Source organism: Tachyglossus aculeatus, assembly GCF_015852505.1.
Source record: "Tachyglossus aculeatus isolate mTacAcu1 chromosome 12 unlocalized genomic scaffold, mTacAcu1.pri SUPER_6_unloc_1, whole genome shotgun sequence".
NCBI classification, from domain to species: Eukaryota; Metazoa; Chordata; class Mammalia; order Monotremata; family Tachyglossidae; genus Tachyglossus; species Tachyglossus aculeatus.
This window is the reverse complement of record NW_024044828.1, coordinates 508,932-528,092: the sequence shown is the minus strand read 5'-3', so window position 1 is coordinate 528,092 and position 19,161 is coordinate 508,932. Positions and strand designations below refer to the sequence as shown.

The 19,161-nt window shown below is 48.5% G+C and overlaps 1 protein-coding gene across 1 annotated transcript in view; it reads right to left on the bottom strand.

The window, feature by feature from the left end:
* Positions 1-19,161, bottom strand: part of STARD9 (StAR related lipid transfer domain containing 9) — a 108,511-nt gene that overhangs the window by 51,687 nt on the left and 37,663 nt on the right. The window contains 7 exon segments of the mRNA XM_038740893.1: positions 4,597-4,664; positions 5,112-5,184; positions 6,315-6,384; positions 8,522-8,634; positions 9,259-9,320; positions 9,416-9,448; positions 12,127-12,243. Of these exon segments, the coding sequence (XP_038596821.1) occupies positions 4,597-4,664; positions 5,112-5,184; positions 6,315-6,384; positions 8,522-8,634; positions 9,259-9,320; positions 9,416-9,448; positions 12,127-12,243 (536 nt within the window).

Genomic DNA, 19,161 nt, shown 5'->3' with positions numbered 1-19,161 from the left:
TCCTCTATCGCCCGCCTTCTATCAGTCCTCAAATCCGCCGACCTCCTGCTTCCCCCAACACCGACTTGGACGCACACTCGATCTCATCATTTCTAACTGCTGCACAATCTCCACCCTCACCAACTCTGAAATCCCTCTCTCTTGTCCCACAATCTTGTCATTTCCTCCTCTCTCACACTCCTCCCCCCCGTAAATCTGTAATACTTCCCCCACAGAGATCTCCGCTCTCTGGGCCCCATCCATCTCTCTCAGCACATCACATCCCACCTAGCCTCCCTACCCGCTCTACACATTCTTGATGACCAAACCGATGCTCTCAACTCCATCTTCTCTACTCAACTCTCTTGCTCCCCATCCCTTCATCGCTCTCACCCCACTAACCCACAGTATAAATTTCACTCTTATACTCGAGCCGCTGAACATTGCTGGAAGAAATCTAAACATCAGGCCAATCTTGACCACTTCAAGTTTGTCCCTTCTTATCTTAACTCTGCCCTCTCCTCTGCGCAGCAAAACTATTTCTCTTCCCTTATTGACGCCCATGCCCATCACTCTCATCAATTGTTCCAGACATTTAATTCCCTCCTCTGTCCCCCTGCCCCTCCCCACCCCCAGAATCTGGGCTTGGGAGTCAGAGGTTGTGGGTTCTAATCCTGCCTCTGCCACTTATCAGCTGTGTGACTTTGGGCAAGTGACTTAACTTTTCAGTGCCTCAGTTACCTCATTTGTAAAATGGGGATTAAGACTGTGAGCCCCACATGGGACAACCTGATTACCTTTTATCTACCCCAGCGCTTAGAGCAGTGCTTGGCACATAGTAAGCGCTTAACAGATATCATCATTATTATTAAGAAAATTAACACCACCAGGTCTGAGTTCCCTAAAATCACCCCTCCCCCTCCTCTCGGCCCCCTTTTCAACTTTTCCATCCTTTCCAGCAGTATCTTCAAAGGAGATCTCCTGTCTCCTCTCAAGTGCCACCCTTTCCACATGCACATCGAACCCCATTCCCTAGCACCTTATAAAAACTCTTGCCCCTCCCCCCTCCCCTCCTTAACTTCCATCTTCAACTGCTCACTCTCCAATGGCTTCTTTCCCTCTGCCTCCAAAGATGCCCATGTCTCCCCCATCCTAAAAAAACCCTCCCTTGACCCCACAGCCCCCTCCAGTTATTGCCCCATCTCCCTCCTACCCTTCCTTTCCAAACTCCTGGAGCGAGTCATCTATACTCGCTGCCTCGGATTCCTCTCCTCCAACTCTCTCCTGGACCCCCTCCAATCTGGCTTCCACCCCCTCCACTCCACTGAAACCACGCTCTCAAAGGTCACCAATGACCTCCTTCTTGCCAAATCCAACAACTCCAACTGCATCCTAATCCTCCTAAACCTCTCAGCTGCCCTTGAAACTATGGACCATCCCCTTCTCCTCAACATGCAATCCAACCTTGTCTTCACGGACTCCGTCCTCTCCTGATTCTCCTCTTATCTCTCTGGCCATTCATTTTCAGACTCCTTCGCTGGCTCCTCCTCCCCCTCCCTTTCTATTCTCCATCTATACTCACTCCACTGGAGAACTCATTCACTCCCATGGCTTCAACTATCATCTCTATGAGGATGACGCCCAAATCTATATCTCCTCCCCTGTTCTCTCTCCCTCCCTCCAGGTTCACATTGCCTCCTGCTTTCAGGACATCTATTTGGATGTCCTCTCGCCCCCTAAAACTCAACGTGGCCAAGACTGAGCTCCTTATCTTCCCTCCCAAACCCCGTCCTCTCCCTGACTTTCCTGTCACTGTGGACGGCACAACCATCCTTCCCGTCTCACAAGCCCACCACCTTGGTGTCATCCTTGACTCCGCTCTCTCATTCGCCCCACGTATCCAATCTGTCACCAATGCCTGCAGGTCTCACCTCCACAACATCACCAAGATTTGCCCTTTCCTTTCCATCCAAACTGCTATCTTGTTGGTATAATCGCTCATCCTATCCCGACTGGATTACTGCATCAGCATCCTTTCTGATCTCCCATCCTCCTGTCTCTCCCCACTTCAGTCTTTACTTCACTCTGCTGCCTGTGTTATCTTTCTACAGAAACGCTCTGGGCTCCTCTCCTCAAAAACCTCTGTATCAATCAAAGACTCCTCACTATTGGCTTCAAAGCTCTCCATCACCTTGCCCCTCCTTACCTCTCCCCTGCTCTCTCCTTCTACATCCCAGCCCGCACACTCCACTTCTCTGGTACTAACTTCACCGTGCCTGATTCTCGCCTGTCCCACTGTCGACCCTTGGCCCACATCCTTCCTCTGGCCTGGAATGCCCTCCCTCCTCAAATCCACCAAACTATCACACTTCCCCCCATTCAAAGCCCTACTGAAGGCTCACCTCCTCCAAGAGGCCTTCCCAGACTAAGCCCCCCTTCTCCTCAGCTCCACCCCACCTCGTCACCTCGACTCACTCCCTTTGATCCACCCCCTTCTCCCTACCCCACAGCACTTGTGTAAATATGTACATATCTATAATTCTATTTATATTGATGCCTGTTTACTTGTTTAGATGTATATATATCTATAATTCTATTTATATCGATGCCTGTGTACTTGTTTTGATGTCTGTCTCCCTGCTTCTAGACTGTAAGCCCAGTGTGGGCAGGTATTGTCTTTATTGCTGAATTGTACTATCCAAGTGCTTAATACAGTGCTCTGCATACAGTAAGCACTCAATAAATACGATTGAATGAATGAAATGAATGAATGAATGACTCCAAACGCATGTATAGTATTCAGTTTCTGTCTCTGCCTCTCTCTGTCCTTCCCTTCCTCCCTATCTCCCCTTCTTTTTGTGTCTTAGAACCCAGATGGGACTCACAGGGTTGTTCTTTATCCACTAGTCTTGGGAGTCACTAGAGAAGCCGCATGGCCTAGTGGACAGAGCATGGGCCTCAAAGTCATAGGGACCTGGGTTCAAATCCTGACTCTGCCAGTTGTCTGCTGGGTGATCTTGATCAAGTCACTTCACTTCTCTGTGCCTCAGTTATCTCATCTCTTATCTTATCTCTTATCTTACCTCTAACTTATTTTATCTCTAACATCTCTCAGTTATCTTATCTCATCTCTAGCTCATCTTAGAGAAGCAGAATGGCTCAATGGAAAGAGCATGGGCTTGAGAGTCAGAGATCATGGGTTCAAATCCCGGCTCCACCAACTGTCAGTTGGGTGACTTTGGGCAAGTCACTTCTCTGTGCCTCAGTTACCTCATCTGTAAATGGGGATGAAGACTGTGAGCCTCCCGTGGGACAAACTGATCACCTTGTATCCTAACCAGTGCTCAGAACAGTGTTTTGCATGTAGTAAGCTCTTAACAAATGCCACTATTATTATTATTATTATTATCTGTAAAATGGGGATTAAGACTGTGAGCCCCCTGTGGGACAACCTGATCACCTTGTATCCTCCCTAGTGCTCAGAGCAGTGCTTTGCACGTAGTAAGCGCTTAACAAATGCCATTATTATTCTTATTATTATCTGTAAAATGGGGATTAAGACTGTGAGCCCCCCGTGGGACAACCTGATCACCTTGAATCCTCCCCAGTGCTCAGAACAGTGCTTTGCATGTAGTAAGCACTTAACAAATGCCATTATTATTATTATTATTATTATTATTATCTGTAAAATGGGGATTAAGACTGTGAGCCCCATATGGGACAAGGACTGTGTCCAACCTGATTAACTGGTATCTACCCCAGTACTTAGTACAGTGCCGAGAGCATAGTAAGTGCTTCAAAAAAACCATAAAATAATTAGGCCATGCTGCTTCTCTATTGTAGAACAGACCCTGGAGGGGGTGGGGTGGAGGACCAAGGGCCCAGAGAAGTTCTAGAGGGGCCTTGTAGATGAGCACTCAGAGACTGCTCCGCTTGTACCTGGTTTTGCAGGTCTGAGCAGAGGCTGCCCACTATAATTCCAGGCAAACCCGAGGGGAAGACTTTACAGGCTGCCCTTTCAGCTCACACCCTGCAAACGCAAAACCCGAGCCTAGTCAAAAGAGGAGGGAACTAGCCAGCAAGTACTAAACCCTAAACTGATCAGCTCCTTTCACTGTCTCCTGGCCCCAGCAATCGACAGGCCTCCCTCAGCAGAAAGTGTTCAGGAAGCTGGCCCCAGGGAAGTCCCAGCTGTTTCAGGCTCCTGGGACCACAGGTGAGTGAGGGGGACCCAGAAGGTGAACTGTATGGCAAAGGCTGTTACGACATTTCAGGGCCTGAGGGCCTTCAGGGTGTGAGCCAACTTCCTGGCCACAAACCTGGGCCTGAGGAATGGATTGAGCCAGCCACCTCTTGGCCTCTGGAAGGCAAAGAATTTTCCCCACTCCTATTCATAGTGCCCTGGGCATCCAAGAGGGGTCATCTCACGGCAGAACGGGGGGCTGAAAGCTGGAGAGACTTCATCCTTGAGACCTCCATGTCCTTTCCTCGCCCCACGTCAATCTCGGCAGCAGTTTCTTGATGTTTTCCATGAAGCCAACTCTGCTGGGAGAACCCAGGCCCTGCTCTGCCCGGGCTGTCTCTGTGTTGGAGTTAGGCCACCCCCATGGTTATTACCTGCCTGCCAGGTCCACGAGGCTGATCTTGCTGGCAATCTCGGAGGGGGTGTTGCACTCTGGGAGGGCCTGCATGCAGACAACAATAAACATCCACCACTTCCTAATCACAGAGAGAATGGGTCCCGCCTGTCTGCTCCCCCAGAAACCCTGGCTCTGTTAGCCTCTGACCCTCCCAAATCCAGCCCCCCAGGAATCACCAGGGGTGGCTGGGTCACTGCTTGGTGAGGGTAACACCTCATATTTAGTGAAAAAAAGGTCTATATTCATTTTGTTTGGCCATTCCGGGAGCCTCGGGGTAGGTCACTCTCTTCCGCAGCCTGTGGCTATGGTGTTAGGTTGAGCACACAAGCCCCAGGAGGGCAGAAATTGGGTGTATTTTGATTACTCCACTGTCCGGTGCCACCCACTTTCTCACACCCTCTAAATAAGCTGATCCTCTCCGCGCACCACAGTTGCCCAGCCCTTAATCAGGGATGATGCCCTAACAGGACTCACCTTTCAGCCCGTACTTACCTGGGTGTAGTGTATTGTGAAGATGGCGTGAGATCTGCTACTGGCCTCGTGGATATGCGTGGCCGCCATGATTCTATGAGCACAAGGGAGGGCAGTTCAGAGGGGCATTCGTTGATTTATGTATGTTGGTTCCCCTGGGAACCAGGGCAAGTCCGGGACAGGAAGGAGAAGGGAAAAAGTCACCAAGTTTGAAGAGGAGAAGAGTCAGGGAGAAGGAGTCAGGAAAAGCAAGACATCTCTAGACCCAAAAGCAACAGAAACACAGGCACTCCTGGAGAAGGAGTTTCAGAGTCAGAGTAAACCAGTTAGGGCAAAATCCCACCTTCTATGAACCTCAGAGTCATGGGAGGTCAGGCCATCCCCATGACTCCAGGAAGGATGCTCCTAACCTGTCCCACACAGATGAGACTCTCCAAGGAAGGACTTAACACTCACTCGCTTCAGAGTTCAACATCTCTGGCAGGGCAATGCTTCCTTAAACCCCCTCCAGACCTCTCATGCTGTATAGCAAGCTCATTCCCGCCTGTTCTCTCTTCAGCGGGGAGAGAAAATGGAGGAAGAATCTCTTATCCAGAGTCCCAAGGGAGAGGAGGGGCAGGTGGGGTAGAGTTGGGTCACCGAAATGGCACAGCTCATCAGGACACCGGGAGAGAGCAGAGGCTCTGAGCAGCCCCGTCTGCCCCGAAAGATCTGCTCAGAGACTTTCAGAGTCAGTCGACTGTCAAGTCATCAGTCGATCGAACAGGCCTCCCAAACTTTTCCCTTGCTGTCCACTAAGCCAGGGCAAATAGATACGATCTCTTTTCTATGTTCAGCTCTTCAAGGCCTTGAGGGGAAAGGGAGGGGAGGCAGGGGGCGGGGGTGGGAGTTGGATGCACACGTGAGACTGGGGGGAAACTGAGGTGCACAAATTTCTAATTGGATGGAATACCGATCATTGCAAATCTTGAGTGTAAGAGTGCATGGAATTCGGCAAGAAACTGCTTCATCTGACCTGATGCTCCCTTCAAATTCTGGAGCTGCAGCGATCTGCAACACAATGCAAAGCTTCCTGCTCTACCTAACCCCATGAGCATCACCAACACCAAGCCGCTGCCCACTGGTACCCTGGACCAAGCTGATCTGCTGCTTCACTGAGAGGCAAGAAGGAAAAACTAGATGGGGAAAAAGAACAGTAATATGCACAAAAACTAAAACGGTTACCTGTTTGCTATTCCCTCTTCCAGGAGTCTCACAACTTGCTCATAGCTGGTCACTACATGCTGAGATAATCCTGGTGGGGAGGGGGGAAATCAAATTTTCCTTCAAAAGAGTCCAACCCCACATTCTTCCAGTAGCTTTCTCTCCCATTCCTAGTCTCTCTCCCTTTGGGGACAGACCTGAAGAGAATCTTGAATGATAGGGATGGGTTCCCCTGGTGCCCTAGTCCTCTGCCCTTCCTGTTATAAGGGGCAAGCCATCATCTGCCTAAGGTTTACAGGGGAGGGAAATGGCACAAGAGGGAAAGGATGCTAACCCTCCCTGTCAACCGTCCCAGATTCATCCCTTCTGGCATGGGATGGGAGCAAGGGTGGGGGAAAATCCAGGTTGCCAGTCTAGGTGCTGTGAACTGGGAAATCCCCAACCCAGGTCTTCCAAGCTGTTGAGCATGTCGCGGGGCCTGGTAAAACCTGTCTCTGGTGCCCCAGCTGCAGTAGGGCTAGCAACCATGTGTCAGGAATCTTGTCTATATATGTTGCCAACTTGTACTTCCCAAGCACTTAGTACAGTGCTCTGCAGACAGTAAGCACTCAATAAATATGATTGAATGAGTGAAAGCTGGTCTAATGTGCTTCCCTGGGGTCAGATGGGGCTCAAAGAGCCATGAACACTGGGACAATTCAGTCTCTGGGGATCGTGCTGCTTGGGAAATAGCATGGTGTAGTGGTTAGAGCATGGGCCTGGGAGTGAGGAAGTCATGGGTTCTAATCCTGGCTCTGCCACTTGTCTGCTGTGTGACCTTGGACTAGTCATTTCACTTCTCTGGGCCTCAGTTACCTCATCTGTAAAATGGGAGTAAAGACTGTGAGCCCCATGCAGGACAGGGACTGTGTCCAACCTGATTTGCTTGTATCCACCCCAGCACTTAGTAGAGTGCCTGGCACATAGTAAGTGCTTAGCAAATACCATCACTATAACCAAAGTAGATTCCCAAGTCCATGAATTGGACCCAAAGTCACTCCAATCTTTGGTGTTTGAGAAGGAGAGGAGCAGGAACCCTGCATATGTGAGCTATCAATCAATCAGTGATTGTGAACTGTGAACCCAATCAATCAATCAATCAGTGGTATTTTGGGTGTGCTTACCATATAATAATAATAATGGCATTTATTAAGCACTTACTATATGCAAAGCACTGTTCTAAGCACTGGGGAGGTTACAAGGTGTTCAGGTTGTCCCACGTGGGGCTCACAGTTTTAATCACCATTTTACAGATGAGGTAACTGAGGCCCAGAGAAGTTAAGTGACTTGCCCAAAGCCACACAGCTGACAATTGGCAGAGCTGGGATTTGAACCCATGATCTCTGACTCCAAAGCCCGTGCTTTTTCCACTGAGCCACACTGCTTCTCTACACTTAGTACAGAGCACTGTACTAAGTGCTTGGGAGAATGCAATACAACAGAGTTGGTAGACACATTCCCTGTCCCAATTCCTATTTGGTGCCCTTTCCAGGTAGGATTGGGCCTGGGCCAGCCTTCCCAAGCCTCATTATTCCCGGAGGAACTACCACGTTCCCACCAGTTCTGGACTGGACTCACCTGTCAGGTCTGGGGGACTTTGCTGGGGAAGGGATCAGATCTAGAGCCTGAAAGATTGGCCAGTTCTGCTGGGGTTTACTGCCCGAGAGCTCAGGGAGGGAACCCTCATGACTGGGACCGGTCGCAGGGAGAGCCCAGGTGCTGGGCACGTAGGACAGCTCTGGGGATCCAGCTAACTGAGCGTCCCTAGAGAGAGTATTCTTCACTCAGAAAACAGCCCATCAGTGCTCCTGAGTACTAGGTTGAAAAACACGGCCTTAGGGAAGATGCAATGTTACCATGATTTTCACCCCCAGGGATGCCCTGCTCAATTTACATGAGTTGTTAAAATCTACGAGAGACCCAGACAGCTCAGATCAGAGGGAAAATGTCCACTTCATTTCCTAACATGAAAACTTTTCACATTTTGTCCCACCCAGTCGGAAACACTCTTCCCTCCCACCCCCTGCCACCTCTGCTATGGGGGTAGCTCCAACTTGACCTGTCTACCCCTCCCCCATCCAAGGTGCCCACTGTCCCTATCCCTCCCCCAACCACTACTATCTTCCCCGTGCCCTGGCCACGCCAGCCCTTTCCCTTGGAAGGTACATTTGCAACTCCAGGAATCTTACCTTGTACATAAGGACCTGTCTCTGGGTGCTCCCTGACCCGTAGGGTGAAGGGCTTCTTCTGGTCTGACTGCTTCAGTAGGTCTCTTACTCGCTCGTTGTAGATTTCTAGGAAACTAGAGGTGAGGGTGCAAGCAGCGCATCAGTTTCAAGGGCAATGTGGCTCCATGGAAAGAGCACTCACTGGATTCTAGGCCCAATTTCACCACTAATTTCCTGTGGGACTTTGGGCAAAATTCTTATCTTCTTTGGACCTCAGTTCCCTACCTGTAAAATGGGAAGAACACTCCCCTGTTGACCCATCACGGTGCTGGCAGGATAAAATGGAGTCACTGATTTTTACATTAAATAAAGCAATTTAGTTGCCCAAATAGCATTCAGCCCAGCATATCCACAAGCTCTCACCCAGGAGCAGAACCCAGCCCAGAAATTTCAAGTGAACTTGGGCCTGCCAGCCTGATCAATGTCATTCTATGATATATTCACCCCCGTGTCCCTTCCGTTCTTCCTCAGATCGAGGGACGCCTCCTGGTTCCAGCCCAGTGGGCAGGAGATCTTCTTCTCAGAGGGGCAAAAATGAGGAATGAGTGAGCTGAAACTCAAGGCCTGTGGGGCTCTGCTGAAGGAGGGACGTTTCCTGCCCTCTCTCCTGGCCCAGGCAGAGGAGCACCGAGGGGTATAGGTGGAGGTGGTAGCACGGATTTTGGTCCCCGGGTCTGGAAGGAGGGAAAGGGTCCTACCTCACTCTGATCCTATAGGGTGGGGGCTTTTCCAGGGAATGACTGCCCCTCAGGAAGAGGCCCTGTACAAAACAGAGGATGAGGGGTTTATCTGCCAGTGAATCACAGAGGTAATGAGAAATAAAAGGACAGGGAGGAACAGAGATGATGCTTGTACCTCACAGATCCTTGGAGTCAGCCCCACTGAAGCCTGGGGGGTAGAACAAAGAGAGTTAATCTTGTTGTCCCCCCCCCCCCCATACTTCAAAGCCTCATTCCCCCACTTCAAAGCCTTATTGAAGGCACATCTCCTCCTCCATATCTTCTCCACATCTCTTCCCCCACTTCTTTCTGCACCGCTCACACTTGTTCCTTTATTCATCCTCCTTCCCTTCCCCACAGCACATATGTATATATCTTTAGATATCTTTAATTAATTTATTTATATTCATTAATGCCTGTCTCCCCCTCTAGACCATGAGCTTGTTTTGGGCAGGTAATTTGTCTGGTGTTATACTGTACTCTCTCAAGCACTTAGTACAGTGCTTTGCACACAGTAAGTGCTCAATAAATATGATTGAATGATTGAATGAATGATACTGAAGACCTCCACAGCAACCAATCCCGGGGGACCTTCTCCACAACTCGCTCCCTCCTGTTCAGAGTGTCATGGTTCAGCCCCCATTTCCCCCTGTGGCAGATAATAATAATAATAATGATGGCATCTGTTAAGCTCTTACTATGTGCAAAGCACTATTCTAAGCTCTGGTAGATGGTTTTGGGGGGAGCCAGCAAACATAAGATGGATTTACCCAGGATGCCACTCTATACAATCATCATAATAATAATTGTGGTATTTGTTAAGCAGTTTCTAAGTATTAAGCACTATACTAAGCCCTGGGGTAGAGACAAGATAATCAGGTCAGACATCACTCTGGCCCCACATGGGGTTCAAAACAACCCTCCTAAGAATCCTCCAGACCCTGGTTCTATGATGAATCCCTCCTCAAATTTTCAGGGCTCACTTACCAAGGCAGGAGGAGGAGCCTGGCAAGTGCACGTCAGTTTGTTCTTCAGGAGACAGAAGAACTGGATCTTCTGGATCCAACCCACCAGACTGCTGCCCCTATTCCATCATCCACCACCCCATCTCCTTCTTACTAAAGGCCTGGTTGTCCAGGGCTCAAAGAGCCAACCATCCTGTGAGTCCCCTCTTTGCACCTGGGAACGATGATATTGAACTGCTATGTTCCTAAGCATTCCTCTTCCTTGTAGCCAGAGCAAACTGGCAGTGGTGGAGGAGCAAATACCAGCAGGTGCCCCTCTAGACTGTGAGCTCATTGTGGGCAGGGAATGTGTCTGTTTGTTGTTGTATTGTACTGTCCCAACCGCTTAGTACAGTGCTTGGCACACAGTAAGCGCTCAATAAATACGATAGAATGAATGAAGGAAGGAAGGATACTGGGATAATTTGTTCCTTCCTCTCCAACCAAACAGCCATCATGCTGGTTCAAGCACTTACCATATAATAATAGTAATAATGTTGGTATTTGTTAAGCGCTTACTTTGAGCCGAGCACTGTTCTAAGAGCTGGGGTAGATACAGGGTAATCAGGTGGTCCCACATGGGGCTCACAGTCTCAATCCCCATTTTCCAGGTGAGGTAACTGAGGCACTGAGAAGTTAAGTGATTTGCCCAAAGTCACACAGCTGACAAGTGGCGGAGCCGGGATTAGAACCCACGACCTCTGACTCCTAAATCCACGCTTTTTCCACTAAGCCACGATGCTTCTATCCCACCTTACATCAGCCTACTAGCTGACCTCCTTGCCTCTAGCCTCTCCCCTCTCCAGTCCATATTTCACTCTGCTCTCCAGATCATTCTCTAAAAAATTGCTTTGTGCATGTCTCCCCAGGCCTCGAGGGCCTCTAAAAGTTACCCATCCATCTCCGCATCAAGCAGAAACTCCTCACCATCGGATTCAAGGCTCAAGATCAGCTCTCTCACCATTACTTATCCTTGCTCCTCTCCCACCACGACTCAGCCCACACACTTCACTCCTCAACCCAAACTGCTCACTGCTGTGGAGCCCTTGTTCACATCCTCCCTCCTGTCTGGAACTCTCTCACCATACATATCTGACAGACCAGCATTCTTCCATCTTAAAAGTTCAACTAAAATAATTTCTCCTCCAGAAACCTTCTCTAAGCTCTCACCCCACACCCTATTTTCCCTCCCTCATCCAGGCACTCAGTCCCACCCCCTAACCACTTAGAACAGGGCCAGCTTAGAACAGTGCTTTGCACATGGTAAGTGCTTAACAAATACCATTAAAAAAAAACACTTAGGTACTCAACCCCACCATCCCACCACTCAGAAAAATTCTGGACCTATCCATATACTCGTTGCTTTCCTTACCAGTAATTTAGATTAACGTCTGTTTCCCCTACTAGAAAAGTTCCTTGAGAATGAGGGATCAGGTCTACCAACTGTATCATACTCTTCCAGGTGCCTAATGTAAGTTTTGCACACAGTGAATGCTCAATAAATACCACAGGTTACTTCACTTAGCATAGCTGAGGGTGCCCAACTTTTGACTGGCTTCATTGAATTAACGACACGAAGGGGGCAACAATGATTCCCTCGCCTAAGTCGTGCCTGAAGCAAATCGACCGGCTATTTGCTCAAACTTTCACCCCATCGAGGGTGGTGCAGACTCTCCCTTCCATGCCAGGAGCTCAGCTAACCCCCCCAACTCCATCCTAAGTTGTCTGTCTGGAGGGAAACTGGGGCCCATCGGTCTTCCTGCTGCAATTCTGATGGCTTCGGCTCCAGAGCTGAACAGGGAGAGCTCTAATCGCAGCTCTGAAGAATGAAGCTGTCACTCACAGGGGTGCCCATCATGGTGTAGGTCTTTCCCGAGCCTGTCTGTCCATAGGCAAAGAGGCAGATGTTGTAGCCTTGGGCGGCCCCAGCCAACACTGCAGTCCCCAGGTCCTGAAACACCTGTAATGAGAAAAGCAGAGTGTGTCTGGGTTGGGAAACCTCCTTGAGCAGGAAGACCAGTTCCACTAGCTGATTGGGCTACCTGTAAGCCCTAGCCTGGCCCAATGTTGTGGAGTCACAACAGCCTGTAGCCCCCTCGTCCCTGCCATGTCTCCTTGCAGAGTGGAAGGGGTCAAACTGCCCTTCCATCTGGCTGAGTCCATGCAAGTGGTCCCCAAATAACTGTTTGTGGCCCCAGAAAGGAGATGGGCGATAGAGGTCTGAGGAACAATCCTTTTAGCCAGGCCAGTGGGTGGCCATCTACAGTGTTAAAGAGGTTAGTCAGCATTTCCCTGGAAAAAGATAGCTAAGGACAAATAATAATAACTATGGCATGTGTTGAGCGCTTACTATGTGCAAGGCACTGTCCTAAGTGCTGGGGTGGATACAAGTTAATAACCAGACATGGGGATGGTGGGGCATCTCTGAGAGAAACACAAAACCCCACACCCCAGCAGTTGTTACAACCAGGGTTCTACTTTTCTGTAGGAATATATCCAGGCTGTGGCAGCTCTGAGAATTAGGAAAAGTGATAAGCTCAATCTAGGTGTTTAATCAAAAGAATATGATTCTGTTGATAAAACACCCATTAGGGATCATAAACCCCACCTTCTGCCAGAAAACAAAAGAAAAACATCCTGGTTGTACCCTCGGTCAAAATATCCTACAGCCTTCTCATTAGCTATATAATAACTTGGCAGAAGAATCTTAAGAATAATAGTTGTTATGACGTGGATTAAACCCTTACTATGGGCTAAACATTGACCTAGATAATAACGGTGACATTTTGTTAAGCGCTTACTATGCACAAAGCACTGTTCTAAGTGCTGGGGAGGATACAAGGTAATCAGGTGGTCCCACGGGGAGCTCACAGTCTTATACCCCATTTTACAGATGAGGTAACTGAGGCACAGAGAAGTTCAGTGACTTGCTCAAAGTCACACAGCTGACAATAGTTCCTATCCCTCCTGGGACTCACAATCTACCATTTCTTTTTTATAGATGAGTTGAGGCCCCGAGGAGTTAAGTCACTTGTCCGAAGCCACATGGTAGGTCAGTGGTAGATCTGGGTCTTGAATGCAGGTTGCCAGACTCCCAGTACCATGATCTTTCCATTTGGCCTCTCTGCCTACGGATGCAGTGGAAAGAACGTATAGCTCACAGCAGTTGAAAGAACGTATAGCTCACAGCAGTTGGATGCATTATTGTCCGATGGGCCTCAGGCTCACATTGACTACACATTCCCTATGGGCTATAAGCTCGTTATGGGCTGGGAATTTGTCTGCTAATTCTATGACACTGTACTCTCCCGAGTGCTTAATACAGTGCTTTGCACATAATAAGTGCTCAATAAATACCATTAATTGATTGATTATACCACGGCCACATCGTAAAATAGCCCCCAAACTGCCATTAAGTAGTAGTAGTAATGGTATTTATTAAACAACGACTGAATCAAATGCATTGTACAGAACACTTTGGAACGTAGACAACTCCTTGAGAGAGTTGTCTACGCCTGCTGTCTCAAGTTCCTCTCCTCCAATTCTTTCCTTGACCCCCTCCAATCTTGTTTCTGTTCCCTTTGCTCCAGAAAACTGCCCTCTCAAAGGTCACAAATGTCCTTGCCAAACCCAATGGCCTCTACTCTAGTCTAATCCTTCTCGACCTCTCAGTTGCCTTCGACACTATCGACCATCTTGCTGGGATTTGAACCCATGACCTCTGACTCCAAAGCCCGGGCTCTTTCCACTGAGCCATGCTGCTTCTCGTATCCACGCCAGTGCTTAGTACAGTGCCTGGTACATAGTAAGCACTTAATAAATACTATTATTATTATTACTGCGGGGGGAACAGACATAAATACAAATGAATAAATTACAGGTATGGACACGTCACCAAACCCTGTCAGTTCAACCTTCACACAACATACATACTGGCTAGAGCATGGTCCTGGGAGTCGGAAGGTCATGGGTTCGGATCCCGGCTCTGCTGCTTGTGTGCTGTATGACCTTGAGCAAGTCACTTAACTTCTTTATACCTCAGTTCCCTCATCTGCAAAATGGGGATTAAGACTGGGAGCCCCAGGTGGGATAGGGACTGTGTCCAACCAGATTACTTTGTATCTACCCAGTGCTTAGAAAAGTGTCTGGCACAAGGAAGCGCTTAACAAATGCCATTTTTTAAAAAAAATCGCTAAAATCTGCCCTTTCGTCACATATTTACTATTCTGTTTATTTTATTTTGTTAATATGTTTTGTTTTGTTGTCTGTCTCCCCCTTCTTGACTGTGAGCCCGCTGTTGGGTAGGGACCATCTCTTTATGTTGCCAACTTGTACTTCCCAAGCGCTTAGTACAGTTCTCTGCATACAGTAAGCGCTCAATAAATACGATTGAATGAATGAATGAATCTCCTTCTCCTAGAAACATTATCCGACCTCGGCTTCACTGATACTGTCCTCTCCTGGCTCTCCTATCTCTCTGTCTGCTCACCCTCAGTCTCTTTCGTGGACTCCTCCTTTGCCTCCCACCCCCAAACTGTGGGAGTCCCTCAGACTTCAGTTCTGGGTCCCCTTCTATTCCCCATCTACACCCACGCCCTTGGAAAATTCATTCGCTACCATGGCTTCAACCTCTTTGAGGTTGATTCCCAAATCTACCGCTCCAGGTCTGATCTCTCTCCCTCTCTGCAGTCTCACATTTCTCCCTGCCTTTAAGGGATCTCTACATGGATGTCCTGCTGTCATCTCAAACTTAACGTGTCAAAAACAGAACTCCTAATCTTCCCACCCAAATGCTGTCCTTCCCCTGACTTTCTAGTCACTGTAGACAGCACCTCTATCCTTCCTGGATCACAAACCCACAACTTTGGTGTTATCCTTTACTCCTCTCTCATTCAACCCACATGTTCAACCCATCATTAAATCCTGTCGGTCTGACCTTCACAACATTGCTAAAATACACTGTTTCCTCTCCATCTAAACTGCTACCAGGTTTATACAATCACTTATCCTTTCCTGCCTTGATTATTATATCAGCCTCCTTGCTGCTTTCCCTGCCTCCTGTCTCTCCTCATTCCAGTTCATACTTCACTCTGCTGCCTGGATCATTTTTCTTCAGAAACGTTCAGGCCATGTTTCCCCACTCCTCAAGAACCTCCAGTGGTTGCTTATTCACCTCCACATCACATAGAAACTCCTTACCACGAACTTCAAAGCACTCAATCACCTTGACCCCTCCTACCTCACCTTGCTACTCTCCTCAGTCCTTATCCTTGACTCCTCTCTCTCATTCAACCCACGTATTCAATCTATCACTAAATTCCATCAGTTCCACCTTCACAGCATCATTAAAATCTGCCCTTTCCTCTCCATCCAAACTGCTACCAGGTTAATATAATCACTTATCCTTTCCCACCTTGATTAATGTATCAGCCTCCTTGCTAACCTCTCATCCTCCTGTCTCTCCCCACTCCAGTCCATACTTCACTCTGCTGCTTGGATCACTTTCCTACAATCCTATTCCAATCAATCGTATTTCATTCAATCGTATTTATTGAGCACTTACTGTGTTCAGAGCACTATAGTAAGCACTTGGGAGAGTACAATATAACAGTAAACAGACACATTCCCCACCCATGACAAGATTACAGTTTAAAGGGTGGAGGTAGACAGACATTCATATAAATAAATAAATTACAGATATGCACTTAAGTGTTATGGGACTGGGAAGAGGAATGAATAAAGGGAGCAAGTCAGGATGACGCAGATGGGCATGGGAGAAGAAGAAAGGCAGGCACTTTGGTATTTCATAAGTGCATACTATTCATTCAATCACATTTATTGAGTGCTTACTGTGTGCAGAGCACTGTACTAAGCGCTTGGGAAGTACAAGTTGGCAATGTGCAAAGCACTGTTCTAAGTGCTGGTGAGGATACAAGGTGATCAGGTTGTCCTATGGGGGGGCTCACAGTCTTAATCCCCATTTTACAGTTGAGGTAACTGAGGCCCAGAGAAGTTAAGTGACTTGCCCAAAGTCACACAGCTGACAACTGGCAGAGCCAGGATTTGAACCCATGACATCTGACTACAAAGCCCAGGCTCTTTCCACTGAGGCACACTGCTTCTCTAGTGCTTGGATTAACATGGTAGCAGTTTGGATGAAGAGAAAAGAATGGATTTTAGTTATGTTATGATGGTCAAACCAACAGGATTTAGTGACAGATTGAATATGTGGGTTGAATGAGAAAGATGAGTCAAGGATAATGCCAAGGTTACAGGCTCGTGAGACAGGGAGGATAGTGGTGCTGTCTACAGTGACAAGGAAGTCAGGGGAAGGATGGAGCTTGGATGGGAATATGAGAAGTTCTGGGCATCCTGAAAACACTCAGAGCTCCAAAAATGTTAGCTTTGCCTACAGGGCATATTAATTGTGATATCTGTTACGTGCTTACTGTGTGAAGGAACCGTATTAAGTGCTGAGGTAAGAACAAGATAATCAGGTTGGCTACAGTCCCTGTCCCACATAGGGCTCCTGGTCTTAATCCACATTTTACAGATGAGGAAACTGAGGCACATAGAAGTTTCGTGACTTGCCCAAGGTCACACAGCAGACAAGTGGTGGAGACGAGATTAGAACCTAGGTCCTCTGACTTCTAGGCCGTGCTCTTTCCAGTTGGCCATGCTGTTTCTTTTCCCTTACAATAGGATTAGTGCTACACTTTGGAATGAACTGTAAGCTCCTACTGGGCAGGAACTGTATCTTTTGATTCTGAGGTACTTTCCCAAGGACTTAGTATAGTGCTCTCCTTAATAATCAGGGTACCACAGCAGAGTTCATTCAATCAATCAATCAATCAATCGTATTTATTGAGCGCTTACTATGTGCAGAGCACTGTACTAAGCGCTTGGGAAGTACAAATTGGCATCACATAGAGACAGTCCCTACCCAACAGTGGGCTCACAGTCTAAAAGGGGGAGACAGAGAACAGAACCAAACATACCAACAAAATAAAATAAGTAGGATAGAAATGTACAAGTAAAATAAATAAATAAATAAATAAATAGAGTAATAAATATGTACAACCATATATACATATATACAGGTGCTGTGGGGAAGGGAAGGAGGTAAGACAGGGGGATGGAGAGGGAGACGAGGGGGAGAGGAAAGAAGGGGCTCAGTCTGGGAAGGCCTCCTGGAGGAGGTGAACTCTCAGCAGGGCCTTGAAGGGAGGAAGAGAGCTAGCTTGGCGGATGGGCAGAGGGAGGGCATTCCAGGCCCGGGGGATGACGTGGGCCGGGGGTCGATGGTGGGACAGGCGAGAGCGAGGTACAGTGAGGAGATTAGTGGTGGAGGAGCGGAGGGTGCGGGCTGGGCAGTAGAAGGAGAGAAGGGAGGTGAGGTAGGAGGGGTCCAGGTGATGGAGAGCCTTGAAGCCCAGGGTGAGGAGTTTCTGCCTGATGCGCAGATTGATCGGTAGCCATTGGAGGTTTTTGAGGAGGGGAGTAATATGTCCAGAGCGTTTCTGGACAAAGATAATCCGGGCAGCAGCATGAAGTATGGATTGAAGTGGAGAGAGACAGGAGGATGGGAGATCAGAGAGAAGGCTGGTGCAGTAGTCCAGACGGGATAGGATGAGAGCTTGAATTAGCAGGGTAGCGGTTTGGATGGAGAGGAAAGGGCGGATCTTGGCAATGTTGCGGAGCTGAGACCGGCAGGTTTTGGTGACGGCTTGGATGTGAGGGGTGAATGAGAGAGCGGAGTCGAGGATGACACCAAGGTTGCAGGCTTGTGAGACGGGAAGGATGGTAGTGCCGTCAACAGAGATGGGAAAGTCAGGGAGAGGACAAGGTTTGGGAGGGAAGACAAGGAGCTCAGTCTTCGACATGTTGAGCTTTAGGTGGCGGGCAGACATCCAGATGGAGATGTCCTGAAGGCAGGAGGAGATGCGAGCCTGGAGGGAGGGGAGAGAGCAGGGGCAGAGATGTAGATCTGGGTGTCATCAGCGTAGAGATGATAGTTGAAGCCGTGGGAGCGAATGAGGTCACCAAGGGAGTGAGTGTATATTGAGAAAGAAGGGGACCAAGCACTGAACCTTGGGGAACCCCCACAGTAAGAGGATGGGGGGGGGGGAGGAGGAGCCTGCAAAAGAGACTGAGAAAGAACGACCGGAGAGATAAGAGGAGAACCAGGAGAGGACGGAGTCTGTGAAGCCAAGGTCAGATAACGTGTTGAGGAGAAGGGGGTGGTCCACAGTGTCAAAGGCAGCTGAGAGGTCGAGGAGGATTAGGACAGAGTATGAGCCGTTGGATTTGGCAAGCAGGAGGTCATTGGTGACCTTTGAGAGCGCAGTTTCCGTGGAATGAAGGGGACGGAAGCCAGACTGGAGAGGGTCGAGGAGAGAGTTGTTGTTGAGGAATTCTAGGCAGCGCGTGTAGACAACTCGTTCAAGGAGTTTGGAAAGGAATGGTAGGAGGGATATGGGACGATAACTAGAAGGTGAGGTGGGGTCAAGAGAGGGTTTTTTTAGGATGGGAGAGACATGGGCATGGGCATTCCTCAAATTTGCCCAACCCAGGCAACATGGAAGTCAGAATTTAAGGCCAGTGGGATCTGGTGGAAAGTATCTGGGGCTGGGAATCAGAAGATCTGGATTCTCAACCCAGCTCCACCACTTGTTTGCTGAATGACCTTGAGTAGGGACTGTTTCTATATGTTGCCAACTTGTATTTCCCAAGCACTTAGTGCAGTGCTCTGCACACAGTAAGCGCTCAATAAATATGATTGAATGAATGAATGAATCACTCAACATCTCTGTGCTTCAGTTTTCTCACCTGAAAATAGGGATGAAATAGCTGCTGTCCTTCCCCAAATAGACCACGA